This window comes from Cryptomeria japonica, chromosome 10, assembly GCF_030272615.1.
Source record: "Cryptomeria japonica chromosome 10, Sugi_1.0, whole genome shotgun sequence".
Taxonomy (NCBI): Eukaryota; Viridiplantae; Streptophyta; class Pinopsida; order Cupressales; family Cupressaceae; genus Cryptomeria; species Cryptomeria japonica.
The window spans coordinates 249849190-249874177 of record NC_081414.1 but is presented as its reverse complement, the minus strand read 5'-3'; the positions used below and the strand labels follow the sequence as shown (position 1 = coordinate 249874177).

At 34.7% G+C, this 24988-nt stretch overlaps 1 protein-coding gene across 2 annotated transcripts in view; it reads right to left on the bottom strand.

Annotated features, from left to right (window-relative positions):
* LOC131059858 (alpha-N-acetylglucosaminidase) overlaps nt 1-24988 on the bottom strand; it is a 180479-nt gene that overhangs the window by 112905 nt on the left and 42586 nt on the right. Inside the window, exons 7-9 of one of the 2 annotated variants that reach the window (XM_057992916.2) lie at nt 17740-17821; nt 12782-12888; nt 6732-6762 (exon numbers count right to left, since the gene is read on the bottom strand). In XM_057992916.2, coding sequence (XP_057848899.2) covers nt 6732-6762; nt 12782-12888; nt 17740-17821 — 220 coding nt within the window. The remainder of the gene's footprint in view (nt 1-6731; nt 6763-12781; nt 12889-17739; nt 17822-24988) is intronic. The other variant, XM_057992917.2, reaches the window with a different exon arrangement.

Sequence of the window (24988 nt, the reverse complement as noted above, 5' to 3'; positions counted from 1 at the left end):
CCACCACATATGTTGTCGCATTATGAGCTATTATTTGCACCACGTTTTCTATTCCCAACTCCATGACAACTTCTTTCAACATTAGAGCCAAAGTTTCTACATTTTTCACTTTGTTGGAGGCATCCACTAATTTTTCACATTGAACATTTAAACTCATTTCTCTTTGATTTGTTATTAGTCCCAGTTGAACCCCTGCCATTGCAATGAATAATGCCTACAAGATGGTATTTGAGGCAGTTTATGCCTCCATGATATACTTTTTTGCATCTAATGCAAAAAACTGACCCAAATTCTAGTCCTTGATAGCCATATTTCCAAGCAGGGTCTCTAGCTCTTACAAGACGAATGCCTACAATCTAAATTAGTTTAAATCAATCTAGATTAGTTTTAATCACTAAAAATTTAATCTCATCTAAAAATTCTAAACATTTCATTCGGAAAAAAGAATTCAAATTAAAAATAATAAGTTGTCTCAAAAAACAGTGAAAATAGTGAAAAAAAAAAGAAAAAGAAAAAAAAATGACAATAAAGAGTGATGAATCTTGTTTTGTGGAATTTGAATCTATTTGGACTACTTTAGTATTACCATTGATGATTTTTTTTAAACCTAGATGCAGCAAAAATGAAGTAAAATGTTTTAAAAAACAAATAAAATAAAAAACAGAAAAACCTACCTGTGATTCCAATTTGCCTTTCAAATTCACCAAAAAAATTTCTTCTAATCTTCTCTCCTCGATGCAAAAATCATTGCAAATGGCATGCTTGATGGTTGGGAGGGTTTACTTGCCTTGGAAAGCAAAAGAGAAGAGCAAAAATGAAAATAAAATGACATCTTTCTTGGCTGCGGGTTTATGTTTCTAAGTGGCCGAGCCTTTTTGTCGGACTCGCCGAATTTTTGCAAAAAACTTGCCAAAACATTGGCGAGTTTTCTGACAAAACTTGTTTTTGGCAGAAAAACTCAGTGCCAAAAACTCGGCACGTACTCACTCTGATTTGGCAAGTAGTTTGAGATTTGCGTCATTTTATGATTTTATCCCTAAATAGGTCATATTGGGTCATTTTGGATTGGATTAAGAATTAAAAATGTGTTTTTCATTTTTTGTTAAAAAATGAATTAACAGGTGGATTTTGTTGTCACACCTGTGGGTTTGTGTCAAGTATGCTCAAGTTCACCTAGGGCCCAGCCTGAGCATACCCACAAGCCCTCCCAAACCATATTTTGCCAATTAATTGACTGTTTCTACCAAATCCAAATTCTTAGGTGTTTTGTACATACGTACCTGTTGACGTGTATTTTGTACACCATCATACACAGAATAAAATACCTAAAGGCATCTTATCCTCTCTTGAGAAAATAGTCTCTAACTGCTGAAGATTCGCGTAAAGGATCAGTTAGGTAGACTCCAAGGTTCTTTTAGTGGGGTCTCCACGTGTGGACAAGCTCCAGTGGTATGATGTGATTTGCTGGAATCACAAGGGGACTTACATTGAACTTCCGATCTGCTTTGCTGGACACAGGCTCTTACTAACTTAGATTAAAAAAAATGGAAAAAGGATAAGGGCGAAGAGAGGATCTAATCCTAATACTAAGAATGTAGGAGCAATGATTTGATTTTTGATGAAACTCTAACTAGGTCTTGTTTTGACATCAATGGAACATCTACACAAGACTAGTGCAATCTTCTAAGGGGAGCTTTATGATGTTCAAATTATCACCGCAGGCATAGATACCATCCAAGTTGATGCATATCAATGAAGAGGCAACAAATTGAAATTGAGCTTAGGCTGAATGATTCCAGTTGACTACGCAAGGCGAGTCTGCAATCAACAAACTGCTAGTAGTATGGATGTACGAATTCCACCATCAATCAATCACACTTCCTCCATTCATCTAATTATCTACCATCTAAGATTGAAGACTCAACAAGAAACCATGCAAATTGCAAGAAAAACGACATATTTCACCATTACTTCAATGAAAATGGAGTTTGTTTACAATCAATGGCAACAATTTCTTGCCTTGTCCTCCTATTCTACTCTCTATCTACTAACTACTTTCAACTATTTACAACTCTCTCTAATCCTCTAAAATTCTTTTTTTACAAAATGAAATGCCTGGGCTTATATAGTGCCCACAATACAATTTGATGGCTTAGATCAATTCAAGATCAATGGCCAAGATTTTACAATGAAAACCCTAATTAGGGTTTGTTACAACCATTACATAACATTTAATGCTTGACCAATGATAAAATTGTATTGCTTGGACACATGTCCCTTTTAGAAAAATCGACCAATGGATAGCCGGGGTAGGTACATCGGAGTTTGTGCCACCTTCCATGAGTTAAGTACATTGAATCTGGACATGCTGAGATGGACTTCACTGATTGGAGAAATGATGACTAGGACACCACCTCATTTGACACTTGGAACTCGGTGGATATTCATCTTGATATTGTTGAGAAACTTGCTTTAATTAATTCCTCTGGATCTATTTTGCTTCTTCAACGAGCCCTTGTTCTAACTCCTTGCGTCCTTGATGCGCAGGAAGATGATGTACCTCGCCTTGGAACGCTGGATTGGAAGAGGTCGCCCATGCCTTGGCTTGATCGTCCTGGCGAAGACCGTCCTTGATCTGGCTTGATTTTCCTTGAAGAGATCTCCATTTGATGCCTACACAACATTTCAAAATTAGTAACATGATTTTGCAATACATAACATAAATTAGAGAGCAAATTTTAGGAAACTTAATGATAAGTCCTTTATTAATCATTTCCTAAAAACAACTGAGCTAAGGCAAAACAAAATTTCAAAATTCAAAATTAAGGCAATGACGATCAAAATTTGAAATTAAAACAAGAGATCTTGCCATACCTTACTTGAGAGCTTAACTCTAAAATGCAAAATAAAGGAATTCGCCTAGGCAAAATTTGAAATTCGATAGTCTTGATGTGATCTTCAAAAGAACGTTCCTCTTATCAACTTCGCCACCCTTCAAGCCTTGGACGTGATCTTTTCTTCAAGTTAGCAATTTCGCCATCTTTGATATGTCATTGACGTGATCTCCAATGCCTTGGACAAGTTCGCACTTCCTTGGATAGTACTAACGCCTTCCTTTGGATATAAATTCGCACCTCCTTGAACACAACTTAGCACTTCTCCCTTTGAAATTCGCTCCTCCCCTTGAATGATCTTGGCGCCTTCCTTTGCATACTCCAAATCGCATTTCTCCTTTGTCTTCCTCAAATCGCATGTAAGAGATGAAAATGATGATGTGAAAATGAAGATTTTCACCCTCCCTTTATAGCGCTCACCTCATACTTACCTTAAGGCCGACTTGGTAATAATAAAGCAATTATAAATGATTTTTAATAAATAACAAAGGCCGACCTTCATAAAATAAACTCAAGCGCTCCATTTTTATTGCAAACAATAATTAATTAATTAAATTTCCTTGTTTATTAATTAATAAATTCGATTTTTTTTTTTTTTACAAGGCAAAAATAATTAATTAATGTTTTGCGCAAATTTTAAATGCCATTTTAATTGAATTTTCAAAGATTATCGATTTTTAGCATTTAAAATAAATTCAAAAATATTTGTTTAGCGCCCAAAAATGAAAAAGTGGGAAGATACGTACCTCATCGCCCTGGTCCCTGACTGAGGGACAGGAGCGATTTTGCTCTTGTGGGCCTCATTTTACTTCATCACCTTCGAAAATTATATTCAACGGATTCGCAATGCCTCCTTTCATTCATTCATGCCTTGAGATCGGTTGAAATTTGGCGAGAAAATCATCTACAACAAAAATCGCTCTGGTCCCTTCCTGAGGGACAGGAGCGAAGTTAAGCATTTTATTGTTTTGATCAAGTCTGGATGCTCTATCATTTCGTCCTTCACCATGCCTTTGATGTCTCGATTCGTCCAAACAAGGTCAGGAATGGCTCAACTAAGCATTTTCGCTCTGGTCCCTTGGTGAGGGACACGAGCGATTCGCCTTGGTCCCTTGGAGAGGGACACGAGCGCATTTCGCTCTGGACCCTTGGAGAAGGACACGAGCGAAATTTGACTTTTCGCACTCTCGATCAGGACAATTTTAATGGAATATAACATTTAAGTATAAGTGACATTTCCTTCTATGTTTCTTCTTTCTTATACTTTAAGTTATATTCCATATATACTTTCAGGATGTTTGAGAGTGGTTTCAGACCTCCAGGAGTTATATTGCAAAATCTAGTTTTTGGAGGTTTTTCAGTTTCCAGACTTAGTCAAATTTCAGGATCAGGACATTCCAGACTTAGCCAAATTTCAGGATCAGGACCTCACTCAAGCCGGACTTGCTACCCTGTTGATCTCCCCGACAGCACTTCAAGTTATATTCATTTGATAAAATGTACCTCTTTGGACCTTCTCACATCGTCAAGACGTTAAAATCTTGCAAGGACAAAGCAAAATTGGATTTGTAGCTCCGGTCCTTCACTGAGGGACAGGAGCGATTTAGGCAATTAGCACTGTTATGGACGTCCCAAAAATCTTCAATTTATATTCAACGCATTTATCTCATGTTTTTCCTTGTTTTTGAACGTAAACTTGCCTTGACCTTTGTCTGGATTTTGCAAAATGAAGGAAATCGCTCTGGTCCCTGGGAGAGGGACGAGAGCTACAAGGTACCTCGCCCTGGTCCCTTGGAGAGGGACAGGAGCGATATGGTCAATATAGGTCATTCTCCTTCGTTTTTGCATATCAAATTATATTCATTTGGCAAAGCATCTTCCTTTGGACGTCCTCAAATCATTAAGTCATCAAAATCTTGCAAGGACAAGACGAAATTTGAATTGTAGCTCCGGTCCTTCACTGAGGGACAGGAGCGATTTTCCTCCTGGAGGCATTTCTGTGCTCATGAAAATCTTCAATTTATATTCAATGGAAAGATCTCGTCGTTCTCCATTATTTCAAACGTAAAATTTGTCTGGACTCTGCAAGAATGATGAGATATTTGAGATTGAGCTCCCGTCCTTCACTGAGGGACAGGAGCGATTTTGCTCCTACAGGCCAAAATAACAAGATTTTTCACATTTTAACACTTCACGAGGCGAAAACAAATCAATTCCAATGCCCAGGATCAAAATTCAAAAAAGTCAAAATTTGGTCAAAAATATTCAATTGGACAAAAATTCACATTTCATCTTCAACACTTAGACAAGTTTAAGCTCTGCATGAACATTCCAATTGAAAATTAGACCATTCTGGCAAATTCATTGCATTCAAAATTTGCATTCTAGAAAAGGAAACTCAAAAGCCCCAAAACTGACTGGATTTTGGTCCGAAAAGACGGTAATTAGAACCCTAAGGCTTGACCCTAAATCCAGACAACTAACAAACTAACAAAACCCTAGAAAAAGCAAAGCGAAAACGAACAAAACGAGCAAAAAAAACATGGGTCCCCATTTGCAATGGGGCGATGTGTGAAAACGTCACAACAGTACCCAACCCAATATTTTTTGTGATACAAGCCTACCCCAAATCCTAATCTGAACCAGCAACTTAGGTTATGAATGAACTTCTGAAACATGAGTGGTTGTGTATGTGATGCAATGGTGTATGTTGATATACTTTCTCAACTCAGATTCGCCATACAAGATATACCCATATATGCATAATGGAAGAAGAAGATGCAACAATTTGCATTCCTTGTGATGAACTTTTCTCTTCAATGGGTGACCATGTGTCATTTAATTCTTATAGATCTATTGGAAGTGAGTTGGAAGGTGTTAGAAGGTAGTTCCTTCCCAGGGGCATAACTCTTTTGTTGGTGGTTTACAAAACAGAAATCAAAAATCAAATCACTAACAACGAGATAGACAAAGTTGGTACGTGTCACCTGCTTGATTCCCAAATTCTTCACACTTTGTGTAGAAACTGCAAAATAAGATTTGGACCTCCAAGAATTCTAAGTTGATGCTAACTGCAAGAACCATGCCTCGACCTTGATTAAAAAGGGCCCACATGCTGATTTGTTCTTCCACTCTAGTAAGTAATTTTTGGATGGTGGGAGATACTTCTACCGCATGCTCAATTTCAGTCACTTGGGAAGAGTACGCTTGAAAATTTTAACTGTGATGATGCTATTTGTATAAGGCCACTGTGCCTTTACTCCTAGCATCCCCATAGTCCTGCCCCCCTTGGTGGTTCAGTTTACTTTGCTGGTACTGGTCTACAAAGTACTGATTCACAATCCCCCCCCCTTATAATCATTATGCACTTATGGAGATAGCTATAATTAATAATGTTTTTGACATGTGGAATTAGAATGATTCAATGAATGCTGCAAGACTGCCCTCTGCTCAAACTATTGGTTTGAATGAAGATAACCCCACTGATCCCAATAGTTATTAGATAACTGAATATATGAATGAAGATTTTGATATATAAAAGACAATCTGAAGTTTTGTTTAGTTTTGCCTTAGTTTTAGTTTCACTCTTATGTCGTTGAATACAAAACTGATCTACATGAGAAACCATAACTCATTATTTTGATTGCCCGACCTTTGCACATACTGACTTATCATTTCACCCTTCATCAAATGCAAGGAATTGCTATATATGACCTATAAAACAGTCATAAAAATATCACATATTATACATTTTCCATTTAATTCACTCAGTCACTATTCTAGTAAGCTACTCCAGAATTCAGTTGACAGAGCACAAAAAATCTCAAAATAAATTACCAGTTGTAAATATGGCTTGTTCCTCCGTATTCTGTACAAGAGAAAAAATGAATCAAATTTTCTTCAGATGAATTTAAACAAATGCACAAGATTATTCAGCTGAAAGCATTTAAATACCTACCAAATGGTACAATCTATACTGTTCAAAGAACAAAATTTTGAAAGAATCTTCATTAAACAAACAAAGAGACAAAAGTACTGTAAACCCTAACTGGAATCAAACTTAAACATGTTTGATTAAATGTTAAATACAATTGCATGGTGATTGCATTTGCCATTTACCATTTTTGTATAAATAAGTTGACTAATTTAAGGGCTTGTATTAGAGTAGTATGTCTAGTTAGATAGTAAATGCCATGGAAAGGGAATTCTTTAATGCAGTGACTATTTATCTAGAGTCTGAATAAGAGGAAAGTTCGTCATCTCTTTCTTAATTTTATTTCTGTTAAAATTCAATTTAAATTTAAATATCTATGATTCTATAGTATACAAATACAGATGGAAAACCTGAGATAAGAGAGTGGAATCATAATAAGAGACACATGGAGTTAGAATTCTGAAAAATAAAACCAAAAGCAAGAATAAACATTGCAAACAAGAGAAATTTGTGTCACACAAGTGTCCATATGGGGGATTTGAATGTAAAAAATGTTTTGGTGCTAAATCAATAACCTTCAAATTATCACTCTCCTAGTTCAACAACAAAAAAATACAAAAATGAGATCGCCAAGGTGCAAAGGTAGAAAAAACATGTGCAAGAGAAGTCTCATTGTAGACAAAGCACTTGTCAGAATGTGTTCAAGATATTACCAAGTCATCTAAAACCTCTTGAGTGATTAGTTATTATTTCCTGTTTCAAACATTTTTTCCAACTATGAAAAAACTAACTGCATTAATTAAGTTTTGCAAAGAAAAATTAAGTCTCCAATAGGACAAGATATGACACTCATGGTTCAGAATTCAGACACTGTAAAAGGTGTCAATCTGTATAAATATGTAATTTCACAAAGTTTTGGGTCTGCAGTTGTAAAATGGAGACTTACGCAATCAAGTTGAATCTCCTAGAGAACCACAAGAAGCACAAGACATTCCTAAATACACAGATTATGTAGAACCAATCTATCTTCAACCATGGGAAGAGAACCTTTATCAGAAACAGGAGCAGAGTGGAATATGAGTGATTCACTTCTAACCATTTCTAATTGTTAATTATTCAAAACTCAAACCTGCAAAGAAAAACAGTTTCCAAAACAAAAGTGTCTTAGGAAACACAGCCCTCAACAAATGCAGAAATGGTAAACAAAAACGTACAAGAAAAGTTCCAGAATTTTCTTCTGTTTCCAGTCTTTTTTTAAAACAGGATGTCCGTTGTTCAAAATTTTCCCATATCATAGGTATGAGGGTGTATTCAGGGTAATGTTACGAATAGAATTGTTGACCATATTGTTACAGGCAGAATTTTTTATTCTCCTTATTAAAACATATCAGTGTTGCAGTCACACCTAAAATACAAAGACTTTGTTGTTTGATATTCACCCACGTCTTTGCTGTGGGAAGACAAGCTGCATCTTAGTCAAGTGTTGTACAAGGAGTGTTACTGAGCAATTTAGATAGTAGTTACATTTTGGATGGATGAGTGCATGGAGATGGTGCAAAGATGATTGATGTATAGAGAATTCTTATGGTAAAGTTTAGGAGCAACTTGCAAGTACTGTGAATATATATGATGGTATGTTGTATCATATTGTATTGTGAATTGGTGATTGCTTGTGGATATCAATGATCTATTCGTGGATATTTAATTTTAATATATGTTTATTTGTATAAATAACTCTAAAAACATTTATATGTTTACATGATTTGTGTTTCAACTTCACCATTTTCATTTAGACGATATCTTGGGTGTATAGACCTAGTTCCTTTAGTATTTTTCTTTAAATGGTTAATGGCATGGGATACACTGCTAGAGTAAATGATTTAATTGAACTATGCATATTAAATTTTTAGTATTTAATTGTGTAATTTTATCATTCATTTTGGCTATTCTTATGTATTAGACATATTCACATAATGTTTGATTAAGTGTGCAAAAATTTACAGCGTACTGACCAATGATGGGGACATGGAGAATGTTGACATGAATAATCCTAGACATCTCACCCTACTTGTTTCCCCTGATGTCGAAACCAATGAAAACCAAATCTGACTTGATTACAATTCCGGATCCCCTTGTTTTAGACTTGTAAAGGTGTCTCCTTGGGTGTGTTTAAGTATCAATGGTAGAATGGTGCTTTTGCTTGATATCTGCAATGGATTTAGTAATTCCTTTGAATATTTAGTTATGCTATAAATTATTCTAGAAAACCTGAAAAAGGAATTAGTTAAATTATTAAAAGTTAGTCAACCAATATTAAAAAGAAAATCATTTAATCTAATTAAGGATTGAAGGTGAATTTAATTATTGAAGAGAATGTATTTATATTTTATCAGGAAATATTTATTTTAGAGAATTATTTAAGTGAAAATAAATATGAAAAACAAAAAATTAGAAAAAGGTTATTATTTTATTCTGAGCATATAAAAATGGAAAAAGGACTTGCTTTTCATTATTCATATTGTATTGTTGGACAACGGAAAATTGGAAAGCAAAAACTTGGTAAACATACTCCCTTTGCAAAGTGGAATAAATTGGATTATTGAGAAAGAAGGATTCATTTGCGAATTGCATTGAAAATCTTGAGGTAATCTCTACCTTGTTCATGGTTTTTAAATGGAATTGTAATTTTTATTTTTATGTTTTAAATTTAATTTTGAAAAATAAACTTTCTTAACAAAATACTAGCAAAATTTTCTAGAACTGAAAAAGAACACGAAAAGAGTGATGTTGGGTCGAATTAGACCAAGAGGGTATTCTCACAATTTATATTTGTGCATTTCCAATTTTTGAAGAAAATATGTGAATTCGCTATCTAAGAACACCCTTGAATCTTCTCAAAAAATTTATGTGATTTGCAAAGAACAATGTTGGATGTGATTATAAGGGTAACTTTAAATTTTTTCTTTGCAAATTTGGAAATTTTGGGGAAAATGCTTGAAGATTGTTAATCGAACCTTTGATAATTTAGAAAATTAATTATTTTATTTTGCTGGACTTTGGATTTTTGGAAAGGTGTTCGTTTTGTGGAATGGTATGTTAGTCCATGCATTTGATATTGTATGTTCTTTGAGAAGTGTAGTCTCGTGGAAGCATGCCTATTCTAGAGCATTTTGAAGAAAATCAACCTCTGAATTGATCTCAAACAATTAGAACAGGGGGCCATAAACCCTAGTACCTCACCTTGATGTTTGCCAATTCTGACAACACAAAAGAAAATTAATTCTTGAAGGATGTCTATTGATTATAGAGCACTAAAAAAGATCAAAATAAAATTACAAATCTTCTGATGGAAGATGATTTGTTGGACCAACTGTATCATGCAAAGTACTTCACAAAGATGGATCTCAAATCATGTTATCATCAAGTGCCACAAGAATGTGCAAAACAAATGTCAAACAACCTTCAAAATAAATCAACGTCTTTATAATGGTAAGTTCCATAATTTTGTTTGTTTGATGCACCAAATTATTTTTAAGTTAATGTATGATGTATTGTAGGATTTCATAAATACATATGTGATTGTATATCTAATGGCATCCTAATTTTTAGTGCAACATGGAAAGAGCATTTCACCCATATAAAGCAATTCTTGCAAATATGACAAGAGAAACAGTTGTTATGCAACATGAAAAAGTGTGAATTTAGAAGTCATTGGTGTTTACCACCTAGTGCTACTGGAATGATTATGCAGAGTTAACAGTATGATAAACAAAAACCAATACTAACTTGCAACAGTAATTTCAGAAAGATCTGTCAATTCATTCATTCCTTCAGAAGATATTGCCATATATTTCAGGAATTCCACAATTGTGGTCTGCAAACATGTTTCCAAAAAAAGTATATATAGGATGGCCAACAGTTGTTGAGAACTACCAACCGTCAGCAACTATCAACTGTCAGGAACTTAATTTCCCGATTACAATAAAACTACTATGATTATTCACGTCTACAATTGGTATATCTATGACACGTGATTGGCTAAGGGGAATTGAGAATAGAATCTTCCAAGGTAGAAGCCATTACAAGTTGCCCTACACCAAAGAGTGCTGCCAAAACCCAAAGTTCCATATGGGCGGCTCACAATATGAAGAAATTTGTTCCAATTTTTTCTATATAGCCTCACTTTGACATCAAGTTGTAACAATGGAGGGGAGTTTCCATTACAGTTAAGAACTTGATTAAGCATTTGAAATATTAAAAATATGAGGTTAGTCAAGGTTGTGTGCTTGCTCTTCCTGACTTGCAACAACCTTTCAAGGTAGTGAACGGTGCAAATTGTAATAGCCCTAGGTTGTGATGAAAAGCACAGTTATGTTTTGATCCCTGTTTGCGAACTGCTATACACATTTGAATACTCTGATGTCTTCATAAAATAGAGGACTAGACAATCAAGCAAAGATTAGACACAAATTTAATGTTCTACAGATCTGATCCATCATCCAAACAGTAAGCATTAGAAAAATACAAATCATAGCACTGCTGTAGCCTCATATTTCAATACAAATCTCTGATATACAAACAGGTTTGAAATTACAGCATCCTTGCAGAAACATTTCCCTTCAAATCAATATAAATTCACATATATTAGGCGAGGGTTCAGAATATACAACAAATCTGATGATTGTGGTGGCAAACACTTACAGAAACACTTTCAGATCTGAGATCTCTGTATGTGATTCGAGTAATGCCTTGTCAATGTAGTGGACTGGATTTTGAATTTTTCGTCATGTCTCTGATACAATCTATAGTTATCTTGTTTGGAACCAGTTTTATATTTAAGAAACATATATCTAGATTGCATAAAAGTCTCCCACGGTAAAGCAGAGGGATCAACTTGCATGCAGTTCAATAATAGAAGTGCTTGGTAAAAGAAAAAATCTGTGTTCTTGGTTATTTAATAATTTATATATTATGGTTTTCTAAATTAATTCATCACAAGATTTAGGCAATTATTCCCATTTAATATGGCATATAAACAAACCTATACCAATAGTTACCATGTTCAACAAGCCTTAAAGAGGCTTTTCTTTTTCTGAAAAAGGTTTTGCGAAAGTTCAGAGTGTAGAAAAGTTGGTAAAGTTTAAAAAGATATTTAGAACTATACTGTAAATGAAACAATAAATAATCTGGATTTTTAATATTATGAATAGTATACTCATATTAATAGAGTTGTTTCTGTAAAGATAAAAATAGCATCTATCAAATTTCATAGAAACCCTTTTCTCTAATACTACAAATGAAATTATAAATAATCTGGATTTTCACTTTTACGAATATGCCTATGTTGACAGAGTTGTTCCTGAAATGATTAAAATAGCATCTATCAAATCTCATTGAAAAGCTTTTTTTAATGTATAGAGCTCCCTCCTTTCAAGGAAAAAAGATCTTAACAGATACAAACTTCCACAACTCTCACTAATTGTTAACTTATGTTTATAACATATTATCTCAAATCAAAGAAGTTGGTAGCCTCCATGCAACTGATTCAAGCAAGAGGAAAACCACAGTAAACTAACATCTTGCTTATCTGGACTGTTGATTGGCTGAAAATACCAAAACCGAATCCTATTTCATTATGGTTTGGCAACTTTACTATCTTTGGAATTATTCTATGCCACTTTGAAGCAATTCGAAGTCTAGAAGAGTATCGTGTCTTGACTAAAACTGACTGCTTGCCTATAAATATGTCAAGGATTTCTTTCCTTTGACATTTGAGATCACATGCATACACCTGAAAATTTTGCATACATAAACTGAAACTTTTACTTGCAGAACTCTAATTAATCTTGATGTTTGGAAATCTTGTGAAAACATAAATCTCTAGGGTTGCAGTTCATTTTCTGGGTTGTCAAAGATAAATCTTAGAAAACTAGAAACCATTACGATGACAAACCTTTTAACTGCTGTTTGACAAAAGCCTGACCAATTTCAACGAATAGCTTATCAGTCGGATCAAGAAGTAAGGTACAACACCATCTTGGATCATGATCAACAGTGTTCCTAACAGGAATGTCAGCATTTTAAAAAATTAGACAAAATTCAGAAATGAAAAGTTCAGAGAAAGATGGGTCTATAGAAAACTAAAGTGAGTTAAGACACTCCAATGTCAGTTTCCATGCTTCATGTAATACCATTTTCATCAGCTGAGATTATTTATTTGTGCCTATAAATTCAGTAAAGAAGCCAAGAACATCTTAGCAAGGATTTATATGGTAATAATGATTATATGTATTCTGCAAATATAACTACAAATTTAACAATGAATTTATTTGATATCAGTTTAAATCTGGGAAAGGTCTCAATAAACATGTCATGTGGATTCCAATAGCAAGATTACTGAGTTCATTAGCAATTGTCTCAAGTAGGACCTACTCCCTTGTTCTGAGATAATCAAGGGGTTCTGAAACTAGCAAAAAATCCAATCTTCCATGAGTGGACCAAGCATTTTGAGCTTCATTGTCATTTCATCCACAAGCATGTGGAAGATGGATCAATGATTTTGCAGTACATTCCAACTGAGGACCAAACTGCACATATTCTCACCAACTCTTAGTCCAGAAAAATTTGTCAAATTTAGGGGGCAACTTGGTGTAGTTGATAAAATGACCATTAAGGGAGGGTATTAGAATATTTAATTATTATTTTAATGGTCATTATTGTAAATTTTTGTTTTATTTAGTTTTCTATTTTTGGCTTCTATTTTTAGAAGTGGTTATTTCTTTTTTAGAAACATCACCATTTGTAATCGCCTATTTATACAACTCTGATTGAATAAAATCATCCAATTAATTTTTCATAGAATGTTTCTTTTCTATCTTTCATTTCTGTTTTAGAAATTCTACTTGCAATCTCTATTTAAGGAGCTTTCGTCTCCTTTGTAATTATCAAAAAATCAATCATCATTTCATGGTATTAGAGTGGGCAAAGATTTTTTCGATCTTTACTTTCAATTTATTTCCATAAATTTTTTGAATCGTTTTTTATGAAAACACGTCGTTTTTTCTTATAAATTTTGTGGAGATTTTTTTAAGAGTTTTTTTTGTTTGATTTAAAAAAGAAAAATCAAAGGGTTTCTCTAAAATGCCAAAAGGTTTTTTAGAGGATTTCTTCACATTAAAAATTTGTGGGTTTATGCATTGTGAAATCACGATTTGTTTCTAAGAAGGTCGAAGAGTGATTTGTTGAAGTAAAAATGTGGGTTTTTCTGCTGCAATTTTTTCCATGGGTTTTCTCTAGCTTAAAAGTGTGGGTCTTTGACTGCATGTTTTCTCTACATCTCGTGGCATCCTTTCTACAGGGATGTTTTATTCTCTTCCGTAGACGAAGGGTTTTCAGCTGCGTTTCCTTTTTTGATGATTTTTTAAAAAAAATGTCTGTTTCTATGGTCACGACCTAGTTTCTAGGCTCTCTTTTTCTACCACGTGAAGTCTTATTAAAAAAATATTTTGCACCATTTTTTGGTAAAAATCATGGGTCTCCTCTATTGCACGAGACTAGGGTTTTCCTACGACCTGGTTCAATTTTTTGAGTTGGTGAATTTGTGTTCGATTTTCTAAAATTTGGTTTGCACAATTTATCCCAAAGATCATGAGTTTCCAGCAATGTTCAGTGCCTAGGGTTTTAGACCTCAATATTTTTTAAAATTTTATAGAATTTTTTTTAGATTTTTTGATAAAATCATGGGTTTTGTTTTTTGATTGATTTTTGCAATAAAATTAGGGGTTTTAATTTCTAGGCTGATTGCCTTGAAATTTGTGCCAACTGCTCAAAGGTTTTGATCAGTTTTTGACAGAAAAATCAAACTTTTTTGCTGATTTTTTAAAAATCGAAGTTTTTTGATAAGACCTCTTTTTCCGCATCATTGGAAAACAGGAGGTATGGTGTTGTTGAAAGACAATCAGCACCTAGGGTTTCAGACCTAGGTATTTTAAAAAATTTTGTAGAATTTTTTTCAATTTTTTGATAAAATTGTGGGTTTTGTTTTTTGACTTATTTTTTGCAATAAAATTGAGGATTTTCATTTTTGAGTTGATTGCCTTGAAATTCGTCCCAGCTACTCGCTAAAGGTTTTGACTGGTTTTTGACAGAAAGATCAGACTTTTTTGTCGATTTTTTTAAAATTGAAGTTTTTTAAGAAGTTGACCTCATTTTTTGTGTCATCGGAAAACGGGAGGGATGGCATCGTTGACCAACATCATGTTGGAATGCAATCAGCGCTTCAACGGAAAGAACTACAATACTTGGAAATAGAGGATGCTCTCTATTTTTGAGTATCGATGTCTTGATCAACTTGTTCTTGGTAACACTACTCATCCCACAACTGCGAGTAAAGACTAGGACAAGTTTGATGAGTGTAATCGGGAAGTGGTTATGCTACTTAAGTTATCTGTCACTAATGAGATGCTTCCAAAAGTGTCATCGGGCAAGACTGCTAAAGAGATCTGGAGTCACTTCGATCTGCATGAGATGTTAGATAAAGGCAGAGCTTTCTTCGTTAAGAACATGTTGTTCTCAATTATGATGGACAACAAGAAGTCTTTCCAAGATCATTTTATGAAGATCAAAGACATTTGCAATCAATTGGAGGCCATTGGTCACAAGATGGAAGAAGAGGATATGGCAGTTATTACGCTGAAAAGCTTACCATGATCCTATAAGCACTTCATCGAAACTCTCAACATTACATCCACTAATGTTGACCTGAAGTTTGAGGAGTTGTGCAATAAGTTCTTGCAGCAAGCTAGGTGGAGACAACAGTTAGGTAGCAGTAGTGACACGACCAGTGTGGAACAGCCGTTTATTGTCAAGGACAAAGGCAAAGGCGAGTCCACTCAACAAAAAAGACAAAGCAAGTTTGAGGAGAGTTTCAAGAAGAATATCACATTATTTTTGTGGTAAATTTGGTCATGTATAGAAGTTTTGTAGAAAGCGGTTGGCTAATTAGAAGTCCAACCAAAGAGGGTCTCAATAGTAGGCTCATGTTGCAGAGCATTCTGAAGAGGAGTCAGCCTTCTATGCTTTCATGGCCAAATGACCTGTAGATTATGTCAAGTCTTTTGTAGGGTAGTTAATACAATGACCATTAAGGGAGGGTATTAAAGTAATATTGTAATATTTCAATAATACTCATTTAATTCGTTAGTTTAGGTAATTTCCTTTTCGTAGTTATTAACTATTTAGAATGTTTCTTTTCAATCTTTTGTTTCTATTTTTGTAATGTCCCCATTTTGAAATAGGATTTAATAATAATTAATAATAGACATAAAATAATAAAAATATAATATAATATAATTAAGTTAATGAATGGTCAAAAGGCATGAAATGAAGGGTTCTGACTCTCTCAAACATGAGATATAAGAGAGAGAAGAGATCATTTGAAAAGGGATAAGGAGGAAAGAAATGAATGAAGCATTGGGATCAAGGAAGGATTAAAGGAGGAAGAAAGGAATGGGAAGTAGATAAGGTTGTGTCTCTTTCAAAGGGCAAAAATTATGAAGGGTTGTACTATTTCAAAAGTTGCTAATTGTGAAAGATTGTGTCTCTTGCCAAGAGGCAGCCATAATGAAGAGATGTGAACTCTCCCTCACATGGGAAGATATAAAGGGAAGAAGGCTCATTTGAGGAAGAGATGGAAGGGAGATCAATTTGGAGAATAATAAATTATTCTCAAAAGCAGCAATGAAAAGTGGTGACTCAATTTTTATGAAAGGCGGTGCCCCAATTCCTATGAAAGGTGGTGAATCTTCCACCAATAAAGTATAAAGGAGAGATCATTCCAAGCATTCAAAAATCGAAGGAATCAGATTTGGCATTCTATAAGATATTGAAATACACAGCATTTCGATTCAGTACTATAGTTTGTTATGAGATTTTTGTACATGACATAGTAAATACTGTGTATATATACTATTGATTAACTATACATTGCTGTTTATGACTGCTTATATAGCATAGTAAATATTATTTGTATCTGCTCACTACTGATTTATGATTTGCTGTTGCATATGTCTGATTATTATATGTAAAACACATGCATAATACTGGAATTCCCTACATGTTCTGAATGATTATTAAAGTCAGCCATGGTAGAGGAAATGAGGGATTACAAGAGGGGCATGGCGATGGGGTACTCTTCTAGGTACGCTACCTCATAGTGGTGACCCAATGGTCCCATGAGGCCAAGTGGGTACAAAGGGTACTACCTTTGGTCTTAGAAGAGATGGGCTTCAAAGGCACCCTGTTGTGAATACACCTCACCCCTCTATCATGGTGAATTAACACACCAAGGAGCTCAATCATAGGAAGTGGGAAATGAATGACAAGATGAGGGGGAACACCCTATCGAAGTCACCTTATCCTAGCTCTCATATGGTTGAGCTTCCCCAAACATACTTAAGATATCTTATGATAAAATTGATATTTCTGCTTTATGCTTAATGTTTCTTAATTAAGAACTGTTTTATGAATTATTGTTGTAAATGGTTTTTAACCTGTTTTGCAGGTTTTCAATCAGGTGAAAGATATTTCTAACCCTGCTCTTGCTCATTTAGAAATTGTGATTTAGGGCTAAATTAGGGCATTCCCAAATAGGGGGCATTATAGTTTAAGAAACTCTGCTTGTAATCACCATTTAAAGCTTTCATCTCCTTTGTAATTACCGAACAATCAATCATCATTTCACCATTCTTCACTAATAATATTTCCAAGTACAAAAGTCTCTGAAATCAACATCTACTCATTTAAAATTACCAGGATTAATTTTGAAATAATAGATGGAAAAAGCAAAAAAAGAATATACCATAATTATTGTTGACTACAACTGCTGAAGTGGAGGTTGAAAAGAGTTAATACCATTCACCTAATTGCGTTATTTTCGCGGAGGGAAATATTGTCTTCAATCCAGCTGGCACATTTCCTGAAAATGCTGGTAGAACTGCAAATGTCTCAAAGAATAAGAGGTCAAACGGTAAGCTGGTTAAGATAATTTAATAAAGTGTAACAATATCCATTACAAAATTTTGTAATTTTCCTTGTAGAGACCATAGTAACCATATTCATAAAAAGAAAAACCTGAGTAGCTCGTAAAAATGTGAAATACGTTCAAGCATAAAAATTGCAGAAATGATAGAAAATCCTTCATATCATTTTTTTAACTTCACGGTCAGGTGTAAGAATATCCACTACAAAATTTTGTAATTTTCCTTGTAGAGACCATTGTAGCCATATTCGCTAAAAAACAAAAGAAACCATGGGTAGCTCAAACAAATGTGAAATATGCTTAAGCGAAAAAATCACAGGAATGATATATAGAGTTCTTTACAAGAAAATATCCTATATAGAACATCTTTCATATCAGTTTTCTAAATTCAGGGTCAATTTAAAATTTGCCATTTGGTAATAAAGTGGATTAACATTGCGCATTCACAGATCCTTCTTGGGCTTTTTTGTGAGAATAGATGACAATGTTATTGGTTCTTCTAGTCCTGCTTGGGCTTAATCAGCTTCTTGTTTCTTTGAGGGTAAAGTGCTATTTATAATTGTAATATGGTTTATATATTAGAGCTGAACCACTTTAGGTTTACCTTCCCTTGCTTCGTTTGCCTTTCTTTTGTTCCTTTTATTTTGCTTCTCTTCAGAACCTAGGCTCATTTTACCCTAGTATTAATAAGTTATCTCTTTCTTTCCTCAAATAAACGAGTTTTTATTACATATAGCCCACAAAAAATAAATGAGCAGTTTATTTCAATTTTAGGGTTTTTGGCTACCATTCTAGAGACAGAATAAAGAGATTTTTTAAGGATCAATAGTGATCTATATTATGAAATATACATCAAATGGAGAAATAAATCATTTAATTAATTAATAACTAAGGATCAATAGTGATCTATATTATGAAATATACATCAAATAAAGGAATAAATCAGTAAATTAATTGAAAACATGATGAAAATTGAGAGTAGTTTTTTCAATTTGGGGGTTTTTGGCTACTATTCTAGAGACAGAATAGCAAGATTTTGTAAGGATCAATAGTGATCTATATTATGAAATGTACTGCAAATAGAGGAATAAATTGGTAAATTAAGTGAAAGCATGATACAGACAGAGTTGGGGATATGCCCAATCTCCCAGCCTTCAACTCTTAAAGAAATAAATCAATTCAACTCATTCAATTTTATGAACTGTTCTAAGAAATAATGAATTCAAATCTGCATCTTTACAAATAAACTTTCATACTCTGTTATTTCTTACAAACTACTGTGCTAATAAAACTCATATGTTTATTCCCAACTTTTTCATTGATATTTAAAAGTTTAAAACAAAATAACTATGATTCTAGAACTGCTTCACATATCCTCTATTCTGTCATGCCTTAAACCGAACTGCTACTTCCCACGCACTCACTTTGCTTGTAAATTTTTTTTAACTTTATTTTGTTTTGCCCAAAATTTGAAAACTCAGACTCGGCAACCCAAAATAGGACTCGGACTTGGGACTCGGCAAAAAAAATCCATAGTTTTACAAAAAAGAAAAAAAAAATTATGCATTTAGAGAACATAAAAGCCTATTTTGACTATCAATTTTTCATAATTCAAACAGTGCACATGTCATATGATCTTTAAACACTTAATATTTGAAATTTCATAATTCATACTCAATAACTAGTGGGAATTAGGGAGTGGAGACCCTAATGGGTTAGAGGGGCAGCAATGATAAGCTGCACAAGGTGTTAAATATGAGAAAAACAAAACGATAGAAGGGGTGCAGGGAAACGCACTTGTGTTTCCCTGTGGGTTGGAAGTGGGGGTTCGGATCTATGCCCCCGAAAAAGAAAAAAGAATTGGATGATTGAAAATGGACGAGTTTGAACCAAAATATGAAGAAATAGACATCTGCAAACCTATTTTGGGCACCAAACAGCAGAATGAAATGAGAAAAAAACCAAAAAAAAGTTTTTTTCAGTTGTCTAGGCATTTCCAAGTAGGTGCGAGAGTCCTAGGTCGGGACTCCTGAGCCCGACCCTAGGACTCGCACGAGTCCTTTGCAAAAACTCGAGTGTTTTTTGAGGCGACTCAGCAAGGTGTGGCTCACGCGTCCATGGTGAGTCGACTCGGCGAGCCAATGGACACGCAAGTCTCGCGAGCTAGCGAGTCCTAGCCGAGTTTCAAACTATTGTTAGGACAAATGCATGTCTCAAAGGACAACAACGTGAGTCTGCCAATCTGGATGATCACAACACAGAACAGGGAGTAATGAGTGGAAATTGGACCGATGCACAAGTTGAGGACTCCAATGTGCTACACAGGGGTCCAATTTGGGCACCTGTGTCCTTTAGTTCAAACTTTTAGGGTTTTCAAGGTCCCGAGAGCTTAGTTTGACTCCATTTATGTTGCATTGTGGAGGTAGTGACATTTGGGAACCCTCAGAGGTGTCTTTTGTTGGTTTTGAATGAGCTTTAGATGGTGTTGATGATGTTAGAGTGCAAGTCGGTACACGTTGAAGCCACTCAGTGACACCTACGACCTAGTAAATGGTCCTATTTGTCAAATCCAGTCTTCTAAATTTGGGGATGGTCTTGTGTGACCCTAGCCACCTCAGTAACCTTGTCCTAGGGTTTTGGAGACCTTTCCCCATGTTTACTTGGTGTTTCAAGTGTTAAGGATTCCACTTGTGCATTGTTAGGTTTCAACAAGTTGATCTAATCTATATGTTTGAGCGTTAGTTCTTGCTTGTGTTTCATACATGGAACTTATCTACTTAAAAAAAAAGTATTTTCTTGTGTGTGTTTGCTCTTTCCTCTAGGGTTCCTTGTCGGGGCATTACACCCTTGGGTACACTTTTTTTCCTATAACAAGAACACTTTTATGGCTGGGTTAGACTGATTTCAGTGTGTTAAGAGTTCTTGTTAACATTTAAAAAAACACTTTTACTTCTAGATCAATCAATGTGTTGAGATCATTTTGTCGCATAAAATGTAAAAACACTTTTACTTTTGGAAAACAAAGTTATTTATTCTAGTCTCCTAGTTTCATTTGCATTTACCTTTGTTAAAGATGATAGCTTCGGTCAGATAAATATGATCATGAATGAGAATAAATTAAATTTGATTAAATGATCTAATGGCTGATCATATATATCGATCATCATCTTCTTAGTATAAATCTGTGATTGTGCATGATCTATACCCTGTCGATAGAGTGTATCGACTATCTTCTTCGATTTACCATAAATCGATAATGTGTATCGATTTACCTTAATCGATAATGTATATCGATTAATGATTCTTCATTTTAACATACCAATTGTGAATCGGTTGAGTTAAATGAAAAGTTAACTATTAATTGTGAATCGTTTTGGTAAATGAAACGGTTTGTGTTAATGCATTATGAAACTACCGATTATGAAACAGTATGATGTTTGTAATATTAAACAGTTTGTGTTAATGCATTATGAAACTACCGATTATGAATCGGTATGATATTTGTAATATTAAATGAACAAACATATCGGTGGAGAGACATGTCTCCACAAACAGTATGATGTTTGTAATATTAAACAGTTTGTGTTAATGCATTTTGAAACTACCGATTATGAATCGGTATGATATTTGTAATATTAAATGAACAAACATATCGGTGGAGAGACATGTCTCCACACGTGTGGAGACATGTCTATCCATCGATGTGCCTCCTCATTTATATATATATAATTCACAAACAGATCGATGAAGGTGGTACAACAATCAATAAATATATGTCTTTGAAGATCGATCTATTCTTCTCACTCAGCAATATAATCATACTAGGTGAATTAACTTATTGTGTATTCCTCCTTACACTTACAGCGACCTGCAAGATTCATAGGTTAGTAAGAGCATCATTTGTGAAACATAAAATTTAAAAGATACCTCTATTCTATCTACTAAGAAATCTAATCTACATTAACATGGTATCTGAGCAAGGTAAAGGAAGATCCGATTAGATTTGAGATAAGTAGATTATCTATCGTATCATTTTGCTCTTAAGAAAATCACATTCCTTTCTTTAGAATGGCAAGTGGAGTCAGATTCGAAGATCATCTTGAAGGAGCGTCAAACTTTGTATCATGGAAGTTTAGGATTATGCTTACCTTGAAGGAAAATGAACTAGATTCATTTATAAAGGGAAACATACCTGAACCAAACAATGATGTTGAGAAAATTCAATGGAACAAGAACAATGGAAAAGCCATGAAAGTGATTGTGGATGCAGTTAGACATGTATGAAATAAACAATACCAGCAGAGCTCTCACATTGACAAGACAACTCCATCATGTGAAGATGAATAAGGGAGAAACAGTCACATCATATTTTATGAGGATCACTGAATTAGGGGACCAACTTTCTACAATTGGTCATCTAATTGACGACAAGGAATTAACGTTGATGGTTCTAAATGAACTCCCAACTTCATGGGAATCATTTATTCAAGGAATAAGTGCACGTTCAAAACTCCCCAAGTTTGATCGGCTAAAGATGGATTGCATTCAAGAAGAATCCAGATAGATCACCAGAGGGATTGAGCAAAATATCACCAATGAAGATATTCATGTGTTGAACTCTCACTCTCACAAGAAAGGGAAAAAGAGGAACTTCAAGAGGAAGAAGGACAAGGGCACCAATAGAAAAGGCTCTTCCAAAAGGAGGGACATATCCCAAGTGCAGTGTTTCAGATATGATAAGTATGGACATTATGCCCTGAAGTGTCTGGATAGACCAAAACAACAAGCCTCCATTGTTGAAATTGAAAAAGCTAGCATGGAGAATGAACTTGAGAAGTTTGTCTTCTATTCAGCCTTATCAAGCCAAGTCTCAACCAGCCTCAACACCTAGGTGATTGATAGTGGAGCCTCGCGTCACATCACCGGATTCAGAGAACACCTAGACACTATGGTAGAGAAATTTAATGAGGAAGTAACCGTTGGGGACGATTCTAACTACCCAATCAAAGGGATTAGAACCTGCAACATAAATCTGAAATCGAGCATATCTCTTCAGCTCACAGGAGTATTATTTGTACCAAGGATAAAGAGAAATCTAATATCCCTTTCTGCACTTGAAGACAAGGGTATAGGATAACCTTTATGGAAGGCAAAGTTTTAGCATGGCCAAAGAACTCCATAATCAAGAAGGCTCATACTATAGGAGTCAGACACGGATGCCTTTACAAACTATGCACTACTCCCTCTCAAGCCCTAATTCATGAGACTTCAAATTCAAACGAGATTTGGCACAAAAGATTAGGGCATCTCCATTTTCGTGCTCTACCCTCCATAGAGAAAATGGTGATTGGTTTGCCTAAGCTAAACCAAAATCATGAAGGAACATGCAAGAGTTGTGCCCTAGGAAAGAATACCAAAGGAACTTTCCACAATAGTAATAGCAAATCTAAAAATGTATTAGAACTAATTCATTCTGATTTATGTGTACCCATGTTTGTAACCTCTATAGGAGGATTCTTATACTATGTAATATTTGTAGATGACTTCTCTAAGAAAACTTGGATATATTTTCTTAAATGTAAAGAGTCTAAAGAAATCCGTATGAGGTTCAAGGAATTCAAAGCTCTTGTAGAAAACATATCCGGGAAGAAAATCAAAACATTAAGAACAAACAATGGGGGGGAATATACTTCAGACATTTTTAAGGAGTTTTGTGTAAATGCTCGAATTAGGAGGGAGTTCACTATACCTTATAATCCCCAACAAAATGGGGTGGCAAAAAGAAAGAATAGGACTATAGTAGAAGCTGCTAGAGCTATGATGTATGATCAAAACATAGAAACTTCATTTTGGGCTGAAGCCTCTAGAACAACTGTCTACATCCAAAATAGATGCCCTCATTCACTTCTAGACAACAAAACACCTGAAGAAGCATTCACTAGCATCAAACCTGATATAAGTCATCTAAGAATCTTTGGTTGTCCGGTCTACTTACATATACCTAAAGAAAAGAGGTCTAAGTTAGAACCCTCAGGCAGAAAAGGAGTGTTTGTAGACTATAGTGAAACATCTAAAGCCTATAGGATATACATACCTGGCCAAAGATTAATTGAACTTAGCAGAGATGTCATTTTTGAGGAAGACATTGCTTTCAGGAGATCCAAAAGCTCTCTTGAGATAGAAGATCAAGATCCTCCTAACAATATGGAAGAGGATTATGCTCCTAAGATTCAGAGGGAGACTCCTGAAGAAATTGATAGTGAAGATCAAATTGCTCCCTTAAATGAACCTAGTAATGAAAACCGAAAGAGACCTCTCTGGGCTAGGAAGATGATTCAAGAAGCCAAGAATTATACAGCACCAAAGGGAACCTTCAGGGAAAGCAAGAGACCTCATAGATTCTCTAGTTATGTTGCCTTGATGAATGAGATCATAAATTCAGAACCATCATGTGTTGAAGAGGCTCTCAATCAAGTGTGGAAAGATGCTATGTCAGAAGGGTATCAGTCCATTATAAAAAATGATGTCTGGGACATCGTACCAAGACCTAAAGAAAAATCCATTGTATCATCAAAATGGCTTTTCAAGATCAAACATGTTGCAGATGGTAGCATTCAAAAACACAAAGCCCGGTTTGTTACTAGAGGTTTCTCTCAAAAAGAGGGAATTGATTATGAAGAGACTTTTGCCCCTGTTGCTTGTTACACTTCAATTACAGTCGTAATTGCTATTGCAACATCAAAGGGATGGAAGATCCATCAAATGGATGTGAAAACTGCATTCCTGAATGGCATGATCGCGGACGAAGTCTATCTAGAGCAACCTGAAGGATTTGTTATACATAAGGCTGAATCACATGTTTGCAGATTGAAGAAAGCTTTGTATGGACTCAAACAGGCCCCTAGAGCCTGGTATGAAAGAATTGATCACTACCTCTTGGGGTTAGGATTTTCCACGAATGATGCAGATCCAAACCTCTACTTTAAGGTAATTGATGGTGATATGTTAATTCTTATTTTATATGTTGATGACCTATTAATCACAGGAGAAGATCACCTAATTACCCAGTGTAAAAAGGACTTAGCTTCAGAATTTGATATGAAGGATTTGGGTATCCTACAT